This window comes from Apodemus sylvaticus, chromosome 7 (genome assembly GCF_947179515.1).
Source record: "Apodemus sylvaticus chromosome 7, mApoSyl1.1, whole genome shotgun sequence".
Taxonomy (NCBI): domain Eukaryota; kingdom Metazoa; phylum Chordata; class Mammalia; order Rodentia; family Muridae; genus Apodemus; species Apodemus sylvaticus.
Window position 1 is genome coordinate 28377015 of NC_067478.1, and position 20311 is coordinate 28397325.

At 35.7% G+C, this 20311-nt stretch overlaps 1 protein-coding gene across 1 annotated transcript in view; it reads left to right on the plus strand.

Moving 5' to 3' along the window:
- U2surp (U2 snRNP associated SURP domain containing) overlaps window positions 1-20311 on the plus strand; it is a 54132-nt gene that overhangs the window by 17821 nt on the left and 16000 nt on the right. Inside the window, exons 6-23 of the mRNA XM_052187642.1 lie at window positions 238-371; window positions 945-1012; window positions 1674-1768; window positions 1852-1887; window positions 1979-2061; window positions 2705-2870; window positions 3042-3253; window positions 4171-4214; window positions 7213-7317; window positions 8549-8615; window positions 8694-8857; window positions 10763-10925; window positions 11285-11364; window positions 13451-13538; window positions 15202-15324; window positions 18437-18593; window positions 19402-19497; window positions 20223-20289. Of these exons, the coding sequence (XP_052043602.1) occupies window positions 238-371; window positions 945-1012; window positions 1674-1768; window positions 1852-1887; window positions 1979-2061; window positions 2705-2870; window positions 3042-3253; window positions 4171-4214; window positions 7213-7317; window positions 8549-8615; window positions 8694-8857; window positions 10763-10925; window positions 11285-11364; window positions 13451-13538; window positions 15202-15324; window positions 18437-18593; window positions 19402-19497; window positions 20223-20289 (1948 nt within the window). The remainder of the gene's footprint in view (window positions 1-237; window positions 372-944; window positions 1013-1673; window positions 1769-1851; window positions 1888-1978; window positions 2062-2704; window positions 2871-3041; window positions 3254-4170; window positions 4215-7212; window positions 7318-8548; window positions 8616-8693; window positions 8858-10762; window positions 10926-11284; window positions 11365-13450; window positions 13539-15201; window positions 15325-18436; window positions 18594-19401; window positions 19498-20222; window positions 20290-20311) is intronic.

Consider the following 20311-nt stretch of genomic DNA (forward strand, 5'->3'; position numbering starts at 1 on the left):
CTACTACTAATAATAAACCATTAAGTTAAAAAATGAATTATGTTACAAAGTTTTTAATGTTTCATAGTTTTGCTATAAAGTGGTCAAATTGTGATTTTTGTTAGGTTGAGTTAGGTATGTAAATTTAATTTTATATTTAAATTTTAATACTAAAAGCATCTTAATTTTCTTAAGTAAAACTGACAAAAAATAAAACTATATGAAGTTAGTTTTACAACCTAGTATTTTAAATTTCAGATGAACATGAAACAGATGAAAAAAGAGGTAAAATCTATAAGCCATCTTCAAGGTTTGCAGATCAAAAAAATCCTCCAAATCAGTCATCCAATGAAAGGCCACCGTCTCTTCTTGTAATAGAGACGAAAAAGCCCGTAAGTCATTATTAAATAATTGGGCATTTATTTGAAAATGTAGCATTGTTGTTGGTACTCTTGAGTGTATCTACTATATGAAATTTCTTACGGTTTATAAGTAAAGTAGATGTTGAGTTTTGATGTTGTCTAACTCACATAGTACATGTTCGGGATGGTTTTTAGGACCTTTTAGGAATTACTTAGGAATTGGTGTTTCCATTTTCTAAGTTCTCGTTATAGAGTTTTTTGTTCATTGGAAATAGGACTTTTACAGAAGATAAGAGGTTGATAAATGTCAGGTCATTTGGAGCCACATTTTGTTAATTAAATTTGATTATATTAAATAGTGAGATGGATTTTTCTTGTGTGGCTGTCAAGACACCTCTGAAAACAAAACATAACAGATTTATTGCTATGTAATTCACATATCTTAAAATTTGCTCTTCAAAGTGTATATAATTAGGCCCACCACTTACGGTTATTCAAAAATTGCCATTTTGTATTTCTACAAGTTTTTATCACTGCAAAAGAAACCTATGAATTTTGTTTAATCTTTTTTATTTCAATTATAACTTTTTATATTCTTCATAGCCACTGAAGAAAGGGGAGAAGGAAAAGAAAAAAAGCAATTTGGAACTTTTCAAAGAAGAACTAAAACAGTAAGTTTTATAGAAAGAATTCTATTGGGCTGGAGAGATGGCTCTGTGGTTAAGAGCACTGACTGCTTTTCCAGAGATCCTGAGTTCAATTCCCAGTAACCACATGGTGGCTCACAACCATCTGTAATGGGATCTGATGCTCTCTTCTAGTCTATCTGAAGAGAGCAACAGTGTACTCATATACATAAAATAAATAAAAATCCTTAAAAAAAAATCATAAAAAAATGAACGCTATTGTAGGCTTATTGGACTGATATATAGCTGTTGGTCTGTGTACCAGTTATTATCAGCTGACTTACAAGTATAGCTTCCAGCTACAATAGATAGGATGTGCTTGAACATCAATTAGCATTTATTCAGTGTCTATTGCTGCTTGTAATATGTAGATTTAATTGAGTTGGCTTGTTTTCTCTCTGGAATCCTGTATATTCACTGGGGTAGAAGTGAGGTATTAAGAACAAAAACATAAGTAGTAGTTTTATGTTGAATTTCTTTTTTACCCTAGAAGAGTCATCTGTTTTGTGACAGGGGCTCACTAATCTTGGCTATAATTATTGCTAATGAAAACAAATACGTATCTGAAGATGATACTTAGATAAGCTGTTACTAAATATAAATAACTTGTGGCATACTCTTAGTTGACTATAACTATTTTCAACAGAATTCAGGAAGAGCGTGATGAGAGACATAAAACAAAAGGCAGGTTAAGTCGGTTTGAACCTCCTCAGTCAGACTCTGATGGTCAGCGACGTTCTAGTAAGTGATGTTTATCTTAATGCGTATATTTATGACTTATTGCCCTAGAAACTAAGAGTTGTTTTCTTTTCCCCTCCTTTAAGTGGATGTGCCTTCAAGAAGAAATAGATCGTCTGGTGGTAATACCGATTTTTTGCTTTTTTAAGCATTAGAAATTGTTTCAATTTTGTATTTCTCAGGGTGTGACTTGTTTTTCTCTCCTTTTTCTAGTTCTCGATGATTATGCACCCGGCTCACATGATGTGGGAGATCCCAGCACTACAAACTTATACCTTGGAAACATTAATCCACAGGTAATATAAGGAAAACAAAATGAATTTTGGCTTATGTTCATTTTTTTCCTTGGATAATTTGATAAAATTAAAATTCTGAAGTTGACAAATCTGATGGAATTAGAGTATTTAATAATTGTTTTGAAAACTTGAGACTGATTAGTTAGATTCAAATTGTTTTCTGTACATTTGTGAAGATGTCTTCCTTTTTGTAACTCGTTTATACTGAGCTTCCTCTTCCTGATAGGTAGCTTCCGTTCTTCTGGAGGTCCTCTTTCCTTTTCTGCTTGTTTTCTTGTTTAAGCCGGAGCTTGGCTCCTCATGTTTCCCATCTCCCCTGTGCTGTGCTTGCATAGGTGTTTAGATCTCAGGATCTTCAAACAGGAAGAGAAATCAGTCATAGCTTTGGTCTAGTAGCTCTAAAGATGCTAAACCCTAGCTGCTTATTTAAATAAAATAGAAGGCTTCTAATATGAAAGTACTTCAGATGCCCTGGTAGGGCAGGGTTTTGCCCATGTAGAGTTTCTAGTATTTGAATGTAATACTGTAACATTAATATGTTGCTTTCTACTTTTTAAAATGATTTTGCTTTCTGGACTGCATCGAATTCTTAACCCCTCCCTTTCTTTTTGTTGCATAACCAAACACTCTGATCTTTTAATAGATGAATGAAGAAATGCTGTGCCAAGAATTTGGAAGATTTGGACCATTGGCTAGTGTAAAAATTATGTGGCCTAGAACTGATGAAGAAAGAGCACGAGAAAGAAATTGTGGCTTTGTGGCTTTTATGAATAGAAGAGATGCTGAAAGAGCTCTAAAAAACCTAAACGGTAAAGTCCTTATGGTCCATCTGTAGGAGTCAGGTATTTCTTTGGTGTAGAAAATTAGTCATAAAAACTCTGAGAATTGGATCAGATTGAAAAACATACAGAGGAAATTTAATTCAGAAATACTTTTTTCTCTGGAGCTCGTCAAAGTAACCTTTTTCCTTTCTTTTGTAGGAAAAATGATTATGTCTTTTGAAATGAAGTTAGGCTGGGGTAAAGCTGTACCTATTCCTCCACACCCTATATACATTCCGCCTTCCATGATGGAACATACGCTCCCCCCACCTCCATCCGGACTGCCTTTTAATGCGCAGCCTAGAGAGCGGTTAAAAAACCCCAACGCTCCCATGTTGCCACCACCTAAAAACAAGGAGGATTTCGAGAAGGTAATTTTATCAATGTACATAGGGCTGCATCTAATATGTAAATATTGTATCTGTGGTAGTGTTTCTTTTCAACAATTTTATAGAAATATGTGTGTTACTCTGGCAACTCATAAAATAAGTAAATATGTTCCCTGCCTTAGCCCATGAAAACCCTATATTGAAATATTAGGTCATATTTAATACTTTTATTTGTGGCTACCATTCCCTTTTGACCACTTGGTAAGCACACCCTCCCTCCCTCCCCAGCTCCCAGTGTTGTATTCAGTGTTTGGATTTACTTTGTTTTGAGAACGTGATAAGTTAAGTGACTTTTCAATTAAGAAAGCCCACCTAAATAGTTAAATTGTTTGGATGACAGCAAACTAACTTAGCTTTCAAGGTCTTGAGTTATTAGACTATATAATAGCATTTATGATATTTCAAAAATAGTTAACAAATCTAGTAAAAACAAAGGGTAAATATTTTTCTTTATTATACATAAAACCAACTTAATTTCAAGTTATAAGAATTTGTTGGTTCTATTATAAGTTGATTACACTTGAAATGCCAGGGCTGGTTTTTAAAGGCTTGGGAACAAAGTAGCAAACTGTATGGTCAGAGGCAAACAGTTAATTACTTCACAAATTAAATCTTTCTCTGATAATCTCAGTGTAGTACCTATTTCAGTGCATTGATGTGCATTCTAGCAGGAATGTTCTGATGCTTTTGCATTTGGTGAACATTAATTGTTCACTGTAAACACATCCATTTGCATTTATGTAATTGCTTAGTGTATAATTACTTCAAATGCAGTGATTGCCTGCAGAACTTGTGATTAGATGTGTAGTGTTTTCAATGCATATGTATATTTTTGCTTGTTACTTGTTAACAATACTCACATATTCTATGTTTATTATCTGATGTGACTTCATATACAGACTCTGTCGCAAGCCATAGTCAAAGTGGTTATCCCAACAGAAAGGTACATGTTTTTCTTTATTATTACTGATCTAAATATAGACAATATCCCCTTCTGAATTGAAAAGAACTGGTGTTGAGGAAAAGGTAATATCTTGACTGAGCAATGGCTCCTTCCCGCTACTTTTGGGGGATATGTAAAAATTAGGTTTAATATACTTTGCAATTTGATGTCATCTTTTCTTTTGTTTTTTATTGTTATCATTTTAGAGAGTTTTTAAATAGCTATAAAAATTAGAATGTTTAAATAGATTAATGTAGAGTTGTTGGTCTGGTAATTTGAAACTATTGTTAAGGGACAATAGGTATATAAGTAAAACAAGTTAAATTTTAGATAATACTCCAATTTGACCCATTTTATCTTGGTTTTTGAATTATATACATTAAATATATAATCTTGGTTTTAGATCTTAGTGGAGATACAGTTGTATTGCTTTTTTTTTTTTTTTTTCTAATTGATTTTAAGAAGAAATTCCAATTGTTTTCATGGACACTGGATGTATTAGGATCTTTGAGTCATAATAACAAAGGCGTTCGGATCTCTTTTATTATATTATTTTCCTTTCTTCTCCTCCTCCTTTCTTTTTAATACTCTGCTAATGAAGAGCAGTCGTAGGTGTGCTCTTGCTCAGTCAAGCTCAGCCTTTTCCCAAACACAGAAACACAACACTGGTTGAATAATAAATGAACACAAAAGAATTCCAAATTCTCTTTGACATTGGCCTTGGTGAGCAACACCAGCTGAACTGTCTGCGGCAGCGGGGGACCAGGAAAGCATCATGGGATGGATTGGGAAAGTATACAATTTTTGACCAGACATTGGTACGATCGACTCCAATAAATGTGGTTTTTATTATAATTGAGAGACTTTTTTTTTTTTGTGGTGTGGTTACCCAGAATAAGATAATTACTGTTTAAAAAGAAAATAATGCACTTTAAAATATAACATTTTTGTACTACACTGTTTTGTTTTGATAGAAAAAGTAAATTTTTAAATAAGAAAATTATATAATCCTTAAGGGAAGAATATGATAACACCTTCCTCTTGATTCCAAGTCAGCAGCAACTAATTGTCACATTTTGATTTTAAATCATGAACATTTTAAAAGCTCCTTTAAACTTGTAATTTAATAAAGATAGATTTTTATTAGTTACAAGCCTGTTTAATACTATAGTGGGTTATCTTTCCACTGTTAAAATCTTTACAGGGAAAGTATTTTTTGTAGCATTCAAAAAAAAAAAAAAAAGAAAAAAAGAAACAAGTCCAGGAATTTATGTGTGACATAGCTTATTTTTAAATAAAATTATATACATATATATATATATTGCTGAAAGTTTTGACTATTAGAATGAATTCTTTGGTTTTAAACTTGATAAATCATTTTTCATGTTCTTTAAATTAATGAAATCAAGTTGTTTTTGACTATATTGATAAAAATCTCTGGGTCTATAACATTTGTCCACCTGGTCAATGGTTATGTTTTATGATTTGCACATAAAACTTCCCTGAGTTTTAATTTGCCTTATAGCAACAGGGATTTTAGAACTGAGTAACAATTGCATGGCCCTTTTCTAAACAGTGCCACAAGCTGCATGGGTGTTGAGAGTTCCTTCTTCCTACGGAACAGCACTGCACTGTGTCTGCACCGCAGTTCATACTTTTGTGAAGGAAAATAAACTTTAAGTTAAAATTAAGTGATTTGTTTTTTAACAATTTGAAGTTGAATTGGTAGTTCTAAATTTCCCCTTTGTAAAATTTTAAACCTCTATGTAATTTTTTGGTCTTTAGAATTAATTTTTTCTACTACATAGAAATATTAGTGTCCATTTAAGTGGATTGTTTGAAAACTGTAGAAAATGTAGTTCATAATTGAGATTATTTCACTGTCAGATACTTTGAAACAAAGTATTATGGAGCCCCCTCACTCCCCCCAATCTGTCTTCTATAACTATATTTATATTCTAGCACTTACATGGACTTGAGTTGAGAATGCTTAAGATACACGTGTTTCTCACACTGTATTGCAGTCGTTACTTGCCAACTTTGTACTGCTTGGGGACTGGTGAAGGAGGAGAGATCTAGAGCAGCTTATGAGTGCGGAAGCCGAGTCATTTCTGCCTGACACATTAGTCAGTGTCTGAAATTAATTTAGAGACTTTATTAAAGAAATTCTTTCTATGAAAGCAACCAATAAAGTGACTTAATAAACAGTTACTCATTTCTTTTTGCTTTAAATATTGGAAGATTAGCATTACAGAAAGTGGGCTCCTCACCATGTCCCATGTTTTGTAAAGTTTAGGAATTCATTCACTAATGGCCTTACAGTATAATTTTTCATTGGTTGATAGTATATAAGCAGTTTTACATGTTAGGAATTCTAAACTAAATTTGAAGTGTGATTCAAAGGGATTGTTGCCTCATTAAAGGTCAGATTTAGTAAAAACTCCATCTGGTATGTGTGTATTAGAAACACAGGAATTTAGATGGGTATTTTTTTAAAATCAGATCTTAAATATGTTAGTTTTGCAGTTTTGTAAATTAAAGTTATGGTTATAACATTTCAATATCATTATGAAAGTGACTGTATTAGGAGTAATATCTCTTAAAACATAGTGTGTACATTTTTAGATGGCTGTAATATGCAAATTATAAGTTGGCTGACTTTACATATTGCAGCTATCCAGTTAGTTGTGATTTATAATTTTACTTTTTTGCATTTCGAAAATATTGTTAAGTGGCATTTAGAAAATTAAATGTTACTATCATGCTGTTGTGGCTCTCCACACTCCTCCACCTCTCCTTCCTTCCTGTTCCTCTGCCCTCACTGCCCTTTTCCCTCTTAATGCTCAAAGCCTTTAGTGTGTGCTCCACATTACTTTTTTGATATTAAAATCTGTTAGCAGAATGATTTTTTTTTAACTGCACCATTATAGTAACTTAAGAGTAGTTTTATATAGGGATATGTCTGAATCCATTTTCTTTAACTGTGTTGTTGTTGTAGGAATTTACTCGCCCTGATACACCGAATGATAGAATTTGTTGTACGTGAAGGGCCAATGTTTGAAGCTATGATTATGAACAGAGAAATCAACAATCCTATGTTCAGGTGTGCTGCTTTTATTATGGTAATAGATCTATACAAAACTTGCTTGTTAACTGTGTTTGAGGGATTAAGTACATTCACATTACTATACAGCATTGCTGTCCATCCATTCATTTCCAGACATTTTTTTACCTTCCAGAAACGCTATACCCAGAGCCCATGTGGTTTCAAGAGAGTGAAAAGATTTCCAAACGTTGTCCTTTGGCTGCCATTTACCTGCATGAGCACATGCACATATACAAACAAATAAGTGATATATATCCAAAAATAAAATTCCAAAAAAAAATTTTTTTGCAGGATGAAGTGAGTTTTAGTAGTTAGACTACACTGTGCTTAGGTTGGTTTCCATCACTTATTTAGTTATGGTATAACAACTCATTTTCTAGGAGGCAGATAGTATCTCATTATGCTTTTCAGTGAAAGAGTTATAAGCAGGCTAGATTTGACCAAAGTATTTTGACAGGAAATCATCTGAATTGCTTTATCTAAGACATTAATTTAAATGTTAAGTGGGGTAAAGGTTTTTCAAATTTACATATTGAAAAAATCCAGTATTTTAATATATCATCTTGTGTTTTATAAAACACAGCTGTGCCGATTATGATGTGGTGTTGTATACCTTTAATCCAACGACTTGGAAGGCAGATAGATCTCTTAGAGTTTGAGGGCGGCTTGTTGGGAGTATATCCTGAGTTCCAAGACAGTCATGACTACATAGAACGACCCCGTCTTAAACAAATATTTTAAAAAATTCTAAAAACAGTCATATGACTGAATGAGAAGCACACATTCTGGACAGTCTGGGGCGTGGAAAGGTAGATGTCATAGAAGATGAGAAGACCCTTTCTCCTCTTGTCCCAGAATCTTTGTTTTTTTGGTCTTTAGAAGTAAGAAGGTAGCCGGGCAGTAGTGGCACATGCCTGTAATCCCAGCTCTCTGGGAGGCAGAGGGAGGCGGATTTCTGAGTTTGAGGCCAGCCTGGTCTACAGAGTGAGTTCCAGGACAGCCAGGGCTATACAGGGAAACCCTGTCTTGAAAAAAAATCAAAATCCAAAAAAAAAACCCCAAAAAAGTAAGGAGGTAATATTATTTCTTGTTTTATTTAATTGATAGTAGCTCTTTTTTTTTTTTTTTAATTGACTAGCCTGAGAAGTAGCTGTCTTTACATAGATACTAAAGTAGATAGCTCTCTCCTGAAGAATACGGTGTTTAATGTTTTTGTTGTCTTGTTTAGGTTCTTATTTGAAAACCAGACACCAGCCCATGTTTACTACAGGTGGAAGCTTTATTCTATTCTGCAGGCAAGTAGGAGTAATTTCTCTGTTGACTTTAACTATAAGGTTTAGACTGTATTCAAATAATATCCTGGATATTATTAGGGAGATTCTCCAACGAAATGGCGGACAGAAGATTTCCGAATGTTCAAAAATGGATCCTTTTGGAGGCCACCACCATTAAATCCATACCTTCATGGGATGTCAGAGGAGCAAGAGACAGAGGCGTTTGTAGAAGAGCCTAGTAAGAAGGGAGCACTCAAGGAAGAGTAAGATTTTTTCTCTTATGTATTCAGGAAAGTTGCTTTAATGGTTGCTTTCATTAGTGCCTTGCTGTAACTATTTCAGCTGTAAGATAACATGGTATTTTCACTTGGCAATGTTTTATTTATACTTTATGATTTTAGACATCTTGGATAAACATAGTAGAAAATACAAGTAATTATCCTATTGACCTTGGCCTCTTCCTGATGAAATTGGTGATCATTTCTTAAACACAGTTGAGCTCTTTCTCTAGCATTGCACTTTAAGTCTTGAGTTCTTACACAGATTACCCAGAGACTGTTAGAATTCTTGCCAGAGTGCAAGATAAAAGAGGAAAAGTTACTGTGTACCTGGTTGAGTCAGGCATTAGCTATGCAAAAGCCTTTCCATAGAGTCTGTGTATGTAGTCCTTCTGAGACGGCAGCTAGGAAACGTTAATGTCAGTGCTCACCGGTGAGATGGCTCACCTAAGAAGTGAGTGCTTGCTGCTCTTGCCGAGAACCAGCACTTACATGGTGGCCCACAACCATCTATCTAACCTCTAGCTGGAGGGATCCAGTGTCCTCTGTAGGCCTTTGCAGGTACCAGATATGCATGTTGTGCATGTTTATTCATACGTGGAAGTAGAACACACAAACATAAGATAAAAATTAAATCTTGCAAAAAAATTAGTGCTTGCTCAGAACTGGCATAGTAAGTTATCCACATTTTAGAAAGTAGATGTTTAATAAGTGTTTAGAGGTTCTTCATATCTCATGAAAAATGTCAGCTAAAAGATTTTAGTATGGGGCTGGAGAGATGACTGGGTGGTTAAGAGCACTGGCTATTCTTCCAAAGGATCATGTTCAATTCCCTGCACCCATATGGCTGTAATTCCAATTCTGGGGTGTCTGACACTCTCACACAGATGTGCAGGAAGAACAGCAATGCAATAAAATAAAAATAAATTATTAAAAAGGATTTTAGCATATAATGTTAAATACTTCCTTGTAAAGTGTGTGAAGCTTAATGCCAATGTGTCATTGCATTGTTGGTGACATTGGTTGTTAATGGAGTCCTTCAGCTATTGAGTGTATTTGTTCCTTTAGGCTTTTGCTCATTACATTAGTTGCAGACCAATCATTGGTCTAAGTCTAGCTATCTCCTGGTTTTGTAAACAAAGGTTAAAGTTCTGACTACATTGATTTACTATATTTTGTGTTTTGGGCATATGCTATGGCATATGTGTAGGTTAGGGGACAACTTGCAGGACTCTGTTTTTTTTTCCCTTTCGTCTTGGGTCCTAGGGATGAAACTGAGGTTATTAGGCTTGGAGGCAAGTACCTTTACCTGTTGTGCCATCTTGCCTTCCAAGTAAATAAAGTTTTATTGAAACACAGTGGTGCTTATTTCTTTGTATGCCTTGGAATTACAGGAGTAGAGAAATTGTCTTATAAGTAGGACCTAAAATATTTTATGTTTTTCTTACAGAAAAAGCTTATCATATTTTAATTCCTTCTAAAAGTGCTAAAGTAATACTTCTTTCAAAGTAAGGATGTGGAAAACGTGGAGCTTTTATGTTTTAAGTGGGGATAGTAAGAGTGGAATACTTCTGGAGACTTTTAGAAAAATGACCATAATTTAAAATTTACTTAAGTTTTAAAAAGTCATTAGAATATTTTGTTAATTTTTTAAAAAGTATCCTTTTTTTTATATAAGTTCTTTAAAAAATTATAACCAATTTGGGGAATCTAACAAAACTCGGTGTTTTAAAACCATTTTATCTGAGTGGGTTTTAAACTAGTGTTTATGAGGCGAACATGGTACCTGGTATCCTAGTGCAGCAGCCGTGAGAAGCTAGCCTGAGCAGTAATTATTGGGATGTTTAGGATGTTATGTTTAAATATTTATAAGTGAAAATTTATATTCAGACAGCGGGATAAATTAGAAGAAATCTTGCGAGGATTAACTCCAAGGAAAAATGATATTGGAGATGCCATGGTTTTCTGTCTTAATAATGCTGAGGCTGCTGAAGAAATAGTGGATTGTATTGCGGAGTCGTTGTCCATCTTAAAGACGCCTCTTCCCAAGAAGGTGATAGAAGTGATTTTCCTTCCTGAGCATTTAGTAAGGGGGGTAATAATTCACTCTAAATTGGAACTTCTTAAAATTTATAAAGTTCTTTTTTAACGTAAAGGCCTTGACTGATAACATCTTTTCTCTATAATCTTCTGTCTGAGAAACTGTTTGAAATGTAATTAAATTAACAGATTGTATTCCTGCAAAAGTCATGATTGTAATGATGTTGGGTCTCATATAACTCTAGTTATAGTAGTGACTATTGAATTGTCACTAGACTTAGCCTCTGCCACTGCTTCAAAGGACGAATGGACAGGGTATTTTCTAGATGTGCTGTTGGCTCATGCTTTCATTTTGCCTTATTATGTTTACAGATAGCCAGATTATATTTGGTTTCTGATGTTTTATACAACTCTTCAGCCAAAGTTGCCAATGCTTCATATTACAGAAAATTGTAAGTATAAGATATGAGCTGATCCTCTTGAAGTAATATATTTAAGGATGAGAAGACCAAAAAAGAGGGTTGTTCTGTTAGCATTCTTCATTAATAGGGAATAATTTCAGGGCTCTGGGTTAAGGTGTTTGCTGTGCTAGCCTGTGACAGTTTGAACTAGGAACAATAAATGACTCCATAATGTTGTCTTCTAGCCTGACTTCACCCCTAGCCCCACAATAGTAATAATAAATACAAAGTTTCATTAAGATTATTTTTAATCTACTCATTTTGTAGAATTTTTAAACAAACTCAAGGTAAGCAAAATTGTTTTTTTCAGCTTTTCTTTTTAATGACATTTGTGTGTATGTATGTGTAAGCATGGAACATGACCTACAGAGGACAGCTTAGAGGGGCTGAGTCTTTCCTTTCACCACGCAGGGCCCGGGGACAGAGCTCCCTTGTCCACCGAGGCAGCACGTGTTTTTATCGCGAGCCATGTAGCTGAGCATTATTTGTTTTTTTGTTTTGTTTTCTTTTTCTTTTTCTTTTATTTTTAATTGAGCTAAAAGTCTTCCTTTCGCCCAGAATGTTAGTACTCACTGGGCGGCCCAGACCGACTTTGAGCTTGTGGCGGCCTTCTCTCCCTAACCTTTCGGGGGCTGAGGGGTGAGGATGAACCACCATGCTTTAAAGTTTATTTCTTAAATATTTATAGTAGAACAAATAGGTGGCGCTTAAAAAATTGAAAAGTACTTTATTGTGCTTTTTTAGCTACTTTATAATAAGCATAAATAGTATAATAATGGAATGTTAAAAGAACAAATCAAAGGTTTAACATTGCTTTCTTTTGATAATCACAGTATTCATTTTTTAAAAAAAGATTTATTTTTATTTTTCTATATGAGTGCTATGCTATATATTATGTGTGCACATGTGTGTCTGGTGACCATGTAGGTTAGAAGGTGTCAGCTCCCCTGGAATTGTATTTGTGATCTGTCAAGTTAGTACTGGAGGCTGAATGAACCCAGTGCTCTAAATAGCTATCTCTCCAGCCCTGTTCATTGATTTTTTTTTTCTTGTTCTTGTTTGCTAAAGCAGGAGGGAGTTGTAGTGGACATCATAATTCCTATGTACATCCTCAGTTCCGCAGAGCTCCCCTTCTGTGCTTGTTAAATAGTCAGGCTCTGGGAAAGGAATTGACTTTAAAAGGAAATCAGATTTGTGGCCTGGGCTGGGAATTGTAACCCAGTTATTTGAGTGTTCTTCTGGCATGGAGAAGTCCTGGGTTTGATACAGCACCACCCAAAAACAGGTGTGGTGTTCACACTGTGACCCTGGCAGTTCAGAGGTAGAGGCAGGGAGCTCAGTAGCTCAAGGTCATTCTAGCTAAGCTATATAGTGAGAAAGTAACAGAGGACTGATTTACATTTCTGCCTCTAAATTCCCAGCTTTGGAGTCTGTCTGATTCCTCTCTTTCTCTTCGACCCCACCTATAACACTTGTTATTGGTATAAATATATTTTATATCTAGAGAAGCAGACCAGCACCACTCCTGGCTGTTGGCCCATACTGCCATTGTTGGGCCTGAATTACAATAGTAGTCTCCTAACTGGTTTTCTCTCTTCTACACCCTGGTTTGCTCTCTACTGCATCCAGGTGATCTTTGAAATCTAGGTGTAGGTGGAGTTCAGTTGGTACAGTTGGGTGTGATCCCCTGCACTGTACAACATCAGGAATAGGAGGATAAGTTCAAGGTTATCCTTGGCAACATAGCAAACCTGGATTAGCTTAAGCCACATATGTGTGTCTGTGTGAGTATGTGTGTGTGTGAATGGTTTTAGGAGAGCCCTGTTAAATGGTATTCTCTTAATACTTTTTTTGCCTTATGTACGTCATTTACCTCTTAAGTTTGTTTTCTTGTATGACACAAAGGGCCAGATGGCTAGATTCATCCTAAATATAAAGTTGGCAGCTAAAGAAGGACAGTGCTATTTTAAATTTCTTAATTTGCTTTATAAGAACAGAAGAGGTTTTCATTTGCTGAAGAGAATGTGATTTTTTTTTTAAATAAATTGTTTTAAAGAATGTATTGTTTGAATTTCAGTTTTGAAACAAAGCTATGTCAGATATTTTCAGACCTCAATGCTACTTATCGTACAATTCAAGGCCATTTACAATCTGAAAACTTTAAGGTATGTATGTTTTATTGTTTCTGCCCTGATGTGTGAAATGGAGGAGGGCATTAGAGGGCTGTAAAAGAATGTACAAGTGTAATATTTGCAACTGGATCTTTTAGGAATTATTTTAATATCATATTGTCAGGGAGCTTTTAGTTTATGTTATTTAAATATTTTTATTTAAAATTTCTTTAATAAATAATTTTAATTATGTATATGTGTCTCTTTGTGGGTATATGCACATGGTATGCAGGTGCCTACCCAGGCCAGAGGCATAGGAGCCCCTGGAGTTTCCAGCGGTATATAAAATTTGTCTGGATTAGGAACATATATTTTAGTTATTTATAATTGTTCAGAAAGTATCTTCAAGGCATTGGTCCCTTTAGTATGGCAGGTGGTTGTGATGTGTGGCCTCACATGCTGTGGTATAAGGCCTGGAGGTGCCCCCAACCCTGGGCCAGCCATCTTCCAGGGTCTCAGGAGGACCTGGTACTTTGGGAAGACTAAGCAGACTGAGTACTCAGTCATAGGAGGAAGGCCTTATGGATCCCAGTGTGAAGTGTGTCATTACGAAGGCAGCATGTTAAAGACACAGTCCTGCACAGCTGTGTTCAGGTGCAGAACTTGGTAGAGATGCAGTGGCCATCACTGTTTTCCCAGTTTGCAGATGGGAAACCACTAACTACCAGCTGAACAACAGTGGGAGCACAGAGGTGGCTTAAGAGCGGCCTTGATAATGGTTTGAAAATTTCATCTTCTGAGTTCTTCTGGAGTTGTGTGGAAGACTTAAAAAATTTAGGAGAGTGAGGAGTGCTGGACACTGCTCTTGTCCATTGACAAGAATTCAATGTGCACTGACACATTCAAGACAGGTTATTAGAAATTTTTATGTGCTGTTTTCAAGGGGAAAAAAGCCTAGTCAGTTTTTATTTTTTTTCAATAACCTCTTAAATGAAAGATTGAGGCTGAGTGTGGTAGTGCACACCTTTAATCCCAACACTGGGGAGGAAGAGGCAGAGGACTCACTCTCTGTGAGTTCAGGCCAGCTTGGTCTACAAAGTGAGAGTCCTGGATAGCCAGAGGTATTACACAGAGAAACCCTATCTCAAAAAACAAACAAAAAACAGAAAGGAAAGACAGAGCCAGTTAAAACCCAAGGTAGCAATTGAATAAATGAACATACTACTGTGGGGAAGATTTTGTTTTGACATTTCTTTAGCTTGGGATCCCGTGACCCCATTACATAGGTATTCAAACAAATCCACTGAAACTTTTTTTAGTCTTAAATTTTGATTGTTATACTTTATAGGAAAGTGTTGGAAATGTATAAAGGAAACTGTTAGTCAGGTTATAATGGATTCAGAGTAAAGCTTGATTGCGTTGGATTCTAGTGGTCTGAAGGTACTGTGAGATTGTTTTTCAGGATTAATTAATTAAAAGAAAATGCCAAGTTTTTTTTTTCCCCCAGCATTTTTAGACCTTTATTATGTTTACTTGGAAGATAGCATTGAATTGCTTGAAACATTTGGGAATGATATATGTAGTTAATTTTTTGGATTTGAAAAAAAGATCTAGCAACTTAAAGGAAAATTTAGCATTAACAGTGGTAGTCCTATGAACTGAAGTTTGGACATACTGTTTCATCTAGACATTTACTGTCTGCTTTCTATTAATTTAGCAACGGGTAATGACCTGCTTCAGAGCATGGGAAGATTGGGCAATTTATCCAGAACCATTTTTGATCAAACTTCAGAATATTTTCTTAGGACTTGTAAATATCATTGAAGAAAAGGAAACAGAGGTAGGTATTCTATATTTAATTTTTTTCTGGGGGAGGGGAAATGTTAAATATATAATATTTCTTTGTGAAAAATATGTTTGCCATTAAATAATCCAAGAGTCAATGTTACATAAGACAGGGATTTTTCAGTGTAATTTTTATGTAATAGTGGCTGGGTTTTTTGGTTTTTGTTTTGTTTTGTTTTTTGTTTTTGTAACTTAAAAAGAGTTATGATATATTAGAAAACAAATAATACATAGAAGCCCCTCAACTAACAAGGGGGCCTTCCTAAACCATCAAGTTAAAGATACAGTGAGTACTTGTACCAGCATGACTGAACCTGAGAGCTTAGCCTAGCTTAGTTTGAACATCTCACAGAGCTTAAATTATCCTATAGCTAGCCTAGTTTTAAAGAAGGTATTGATTATGTCAGTAAGTTCCTGAACAACTGTGTTAAAAAATGGTTGCAATGATGTTTACCCACGTGATCAGATGCCATAGCCGAGTGCCACTGCCTAACATGAAAATATCATACCATATGGGAAACATCAAAATATGGAGCACAGTTATTACTGAATTGCATTGCTCTGCACCATTGCAAATTTTTAAAAAGTATAAGTCAAATCATCCTGAGTTGGGGATTGTGTCTATAGAACAATTTCCATTTTGTTAAAGCTAGCTGAAAAAGTCAATGTACACTTGGAAAATGCAGCGTGATGGTACCAAGTGTGTTTGTCATCATTCTCACGCTCTTTTCCTCCTAAATAGTTTGTAAAGATTTCATCTTTGTTTCTGGTAGTAATGCATGAATCTCTCTGTTGGTGCGTTGAGGTCATTCTTATTTGAGGCTATTATTGAGAATTGTTTTCTAATGGTAATAATTCTGATTGCTCATTGTTTTTCAGTTCATTTGTTCTTGAGTTTCTCCCCTCTTAGGACCAGGGCTATGCTGGTTTATCAGGGTGGATGATGGATTCTTTGCTATCTTTGTTTAGTCCTCTCCTGAATTTTTTTTTATTCCTGGTTCTTGGCAATTGAAACTGTCTTCATCTTCTTTTTTTATTTCCTCTTCTCTTTTAATCAATGGAAGATTTTTTTTTAAATTTATATTTTCATAGTTGCTCTCTTCAGACACACCAAAAGAGGGAATTGGATCCCATTAGAGATGGTTGTGAGGCATCTCCAGCCCTGCCTTCCTTTTCTTGTATATAGCATTAAATGTCTTTTTGCAGTGCTGACTTAGTGCTTATGAGCTGCCTTAGTTTATGCATGTATTGTATTGTATTAATTTTCAGTTTTTAAAAGACAGGCTTGCTCGGTATAGCCCTCTCAGCTGGCATTCCCAGCCAGGGCTTGGTTTGTATCCTTCTGTGCTCTCCTGCTTTGAGGGTCTCTTGGAGATGTGTTACTCTGACGTATCTGTCTAGAGTTCTGGGATGTGTGTGGTCAGGCTTGTTTATTCATTTGTTTCTGTTATTGCGTGGAATATTTCATCTGCTTTGTCCTCCATACCTGACTCTTCTGCTTGGTAGAGAGTATTGGTGATGCTTCCTACTGTTTTGTTTTGCTTTAGATATTTATTTTATATGAATGACTGTTTTGCCTACATGTGTGAATGCACAACCCCTACATGCCTGTTGCCCAGAGATATCAGACAAAAGGATCAGTTCCTCTGCAACTAAAATTACTGATGATTGTGAGCCACCGTGTGAGTGCTGGGAATCAAACTCAGGTCTTCTTGCAAGAGCAAGTGCTCTTAACCATTGAGCCATCTCTAGTCTGCTACCCCCTCCAAAAGCCCCTACTCTAACCCTCCTAAAACCTTTACTCTTATTTTATTTATTTATTTATTTTTACTTTTTAAACTTATAGTAAGGGTAGGCGTGTGCCTGCTGCAGCTCTTGAGAAGCAGACAGAAGACAACCTTTAATTCTTTAATCTTTCTTGTTCACTTTACTTAGTTCAGGGGTTGAACTCAGATCATTAAAACTATGTACAAGTGTTGTCTCTACATGCCATCTACTGTAAATTTTATTTAATTCATTGAGGTTTTCATTTCGAACATTTTAAATTATTTTTATCCCTATTGTTAATTTTCTTAACAATTTTCCTCTCTATTGTTGACTCTCCTTTGGGGCCTGGGTTTTATCATTCATTATTCTTACAAGAAAATTGCAAAATTTAGTTTCTTCTGACTTTTAACCTATGTCAGTATCTTTCAGTTCCCTGCTAGAGAACTTTCTCATCTTTCTCATGTTACTGCATTGCAGCCTATATATCCTCCTTTTGGGCTTTTGCAGTAGAGGAGTCCTACTGAGTCTCGCTCTCATGGGCTCCCGTCTCCCATACCATTTGGTGTGGTTGAGGTAAATTGCTTTTGGAAGCCAGGGGGCTGCACTTTGTGCAGCACACGTCTGATTCTTCTTCAGTATCATTTCACTTCCTTCAAGGATGTTCTGGCTCTCTCCCTTACCAGGTGGTGAAGGGACAGCTACTCTTCTGCCATCTTCTCAGACTCGTTTCAGTTTCTTGAGTGCACAGTGTTTCTCTTCCACTGGTCTTTGTACATGTTCTCTTTCTGGACTTTTCGTGTTACCAGATCTCAGCCTAAGTGTAACTTCGGGACACCCTTTGACTTCTTTAAGGGAAATTTAATTATTAAATGGTATAAGATGGTGATATACACTTTTAACCTAATGCACATAATAATGGAAGCTTTGAGACTAATCAAATAAATCACCCCCCCCCCACACACACACACACTCACTCACTCACCTTTCCAGGCTAAGGTTTTTGAATAGAAAGAGTAGATGCAATGTGCATTTGGAAAGTTTCTAACATTTTTAAACAACAAAAACCTGTACTAAGCTCTTTGACAGACGAACCAAGCCTGATACTTTTCATCTTTGACTCATGGCTACTTGATACCAAGAATAAGCATTTAATATATATTATGTAAATGAATGTATAGATGGTTACTGTCTCTGCAGGCCGGATAATAAAGCATATATTATACTGTGTGTGGAAATAAGGATATCTAACCATGTTGATATGTACTGGGTTTTAAGTTAATCTAGCAGTGAGAGACTTAAGCAAGTCAAAAAGAATATTACAGTTGTCCTTGTTTCTATAGGATGTGCCAGATGATCTTGATGGTGCTCCCATTGAGGAAGAGCTTGATGGTGCTCCTCTAGAAGATGTGGATGGAATTCCCATTGATGCTACTCCCATTGATGATCTGGATGGCGTCCCTATCAAAAGCCTTGATGATGATCTGGATGGAGTGCCTTGTAAGTTTGGATTTTAACATTAAGGCTAACAAGTTTAACTGCTAAAGTGCTTTAAGTTTTTCACATGATAATATGGAGAAATGTTTTGACTGTGTCAGGTCACTCACCTTTTCTGACATTTTAAAATTTAGGTATCTAGAAATATGTTTGACTGTGGCAAAGGAAAGGGCTTTTTTATGGTATCTTTTTGGGGGACTACCATCTATAATATTAGCAGGTTTCTCTTTTTGTCGCAGTTGTCGGAAAGTTAGAGGCAATACCTGGTGTTTGTTCTGCAGCCAGGTGCCCAGTGTTGCCTCCTTTGTCTCCCTACACTCAGCATCATGTGCCTCACTTTACCCACGTTGTCTATGCAGTAGTTCTCCACACAGTTTTCTGCCTTGCTGTAGATAGATAAACGTTGCCCACTGCCAGCTCTGGTCCACAAATATCAAATGGAAAGCTCAAAAACATTTATAAATTGTAGGTATCATAATCTGTTCTAACAGTTCTTACATGTTTGTTTTATTGTTTTTTTTTAGTGTGCCTAATTAATAAAAATATCTGTCGGTAAGAAAACATAGTAAATGTATAATTCAGAGCTGGTCATAGGCTCAGGCATTTATTAGAAATCTTGGGATATGGCTAAAAGGGCTTACTTTGATCTTCTTAAAAATTTGATCTCAAGCAAAACAGTGAGTTAATCATAATCCTTGTTCTTGATACTGTCAATGATTTCCTACATGTGGTCTTATTTTTATTTGCTTTTTGATAAGCTCATTAGTTTGAGTCATCTGATATATTTAATAGCTCATCTTTTCTTCAATAGTGGATGCAACTGAAGACTCAAAGAAGAATGAACCTATATTTAAAGTTGCCCCATCAAAATGGGAGGCTGTAGATGAATCTGAATTGGAAGCACAAGGTGAGTAAATTGTAAACACTGCACTCTTAAACACTTATATAGTGGGGTAGTAGCGTCATTGAGCGGTATAGCACTTGCCTAGCATATATATGTAAGGCTCTGGATTGGAGCCTTAGCACTTCACTTGGAAAGGGAGGGTAGAGAATTGATTTGTTAAAACTATTGGTACCTTTGTATTTGTGCGTGTATGTTTACCTTGTGTGTAAAACCTTTGTGGTCAGCCTTCAGACTCAGTGTTACCATGTTTTAATCTATCATAAGCATTCATTTATTGTTGGTGCTCCTTTAATAATGGAAGCTTTGAGACTAATCAGATAAATCACACGCATGCATGCATGCACGCACACACGCGCACACACACCTTTCCAGGCTAAGGTTTTTAAATAGAAAGAATAGATGCAGTGTGCATTTGGAAATCCTCTTAGAAGGCCAGTTTCAGAGAAACTGAGCTTTGACTCTCTGGTAATTCTTGTCAGATTGTTTACACTTGCCTTTCTCCCTATACTCACTTGGGCCTGTATCTGTTACATCATTTCTGAATTTGAATATAGTATAAGGTATGAGAACAGAAGATGGAGAGCATATTGACTTGGCTGCCAGAAGAAGAGATGAGCTGAAATAATAGCTCCTGTAATAGAAACTTTCCGCTCTGAAGTTGGGTATCTACTGTTTTGTAGCAAAAATGGTGATTTTACCTTATGGAATTACATTCTTTTTTTCTCTAGCGGTAACGACTTCTAAGTGGGAGTTATTTGACCAGCATGAAGAGTCAGAAGAAGAAGAAAACCAAAAGTAAGAATCTGAAGTTTCAGAC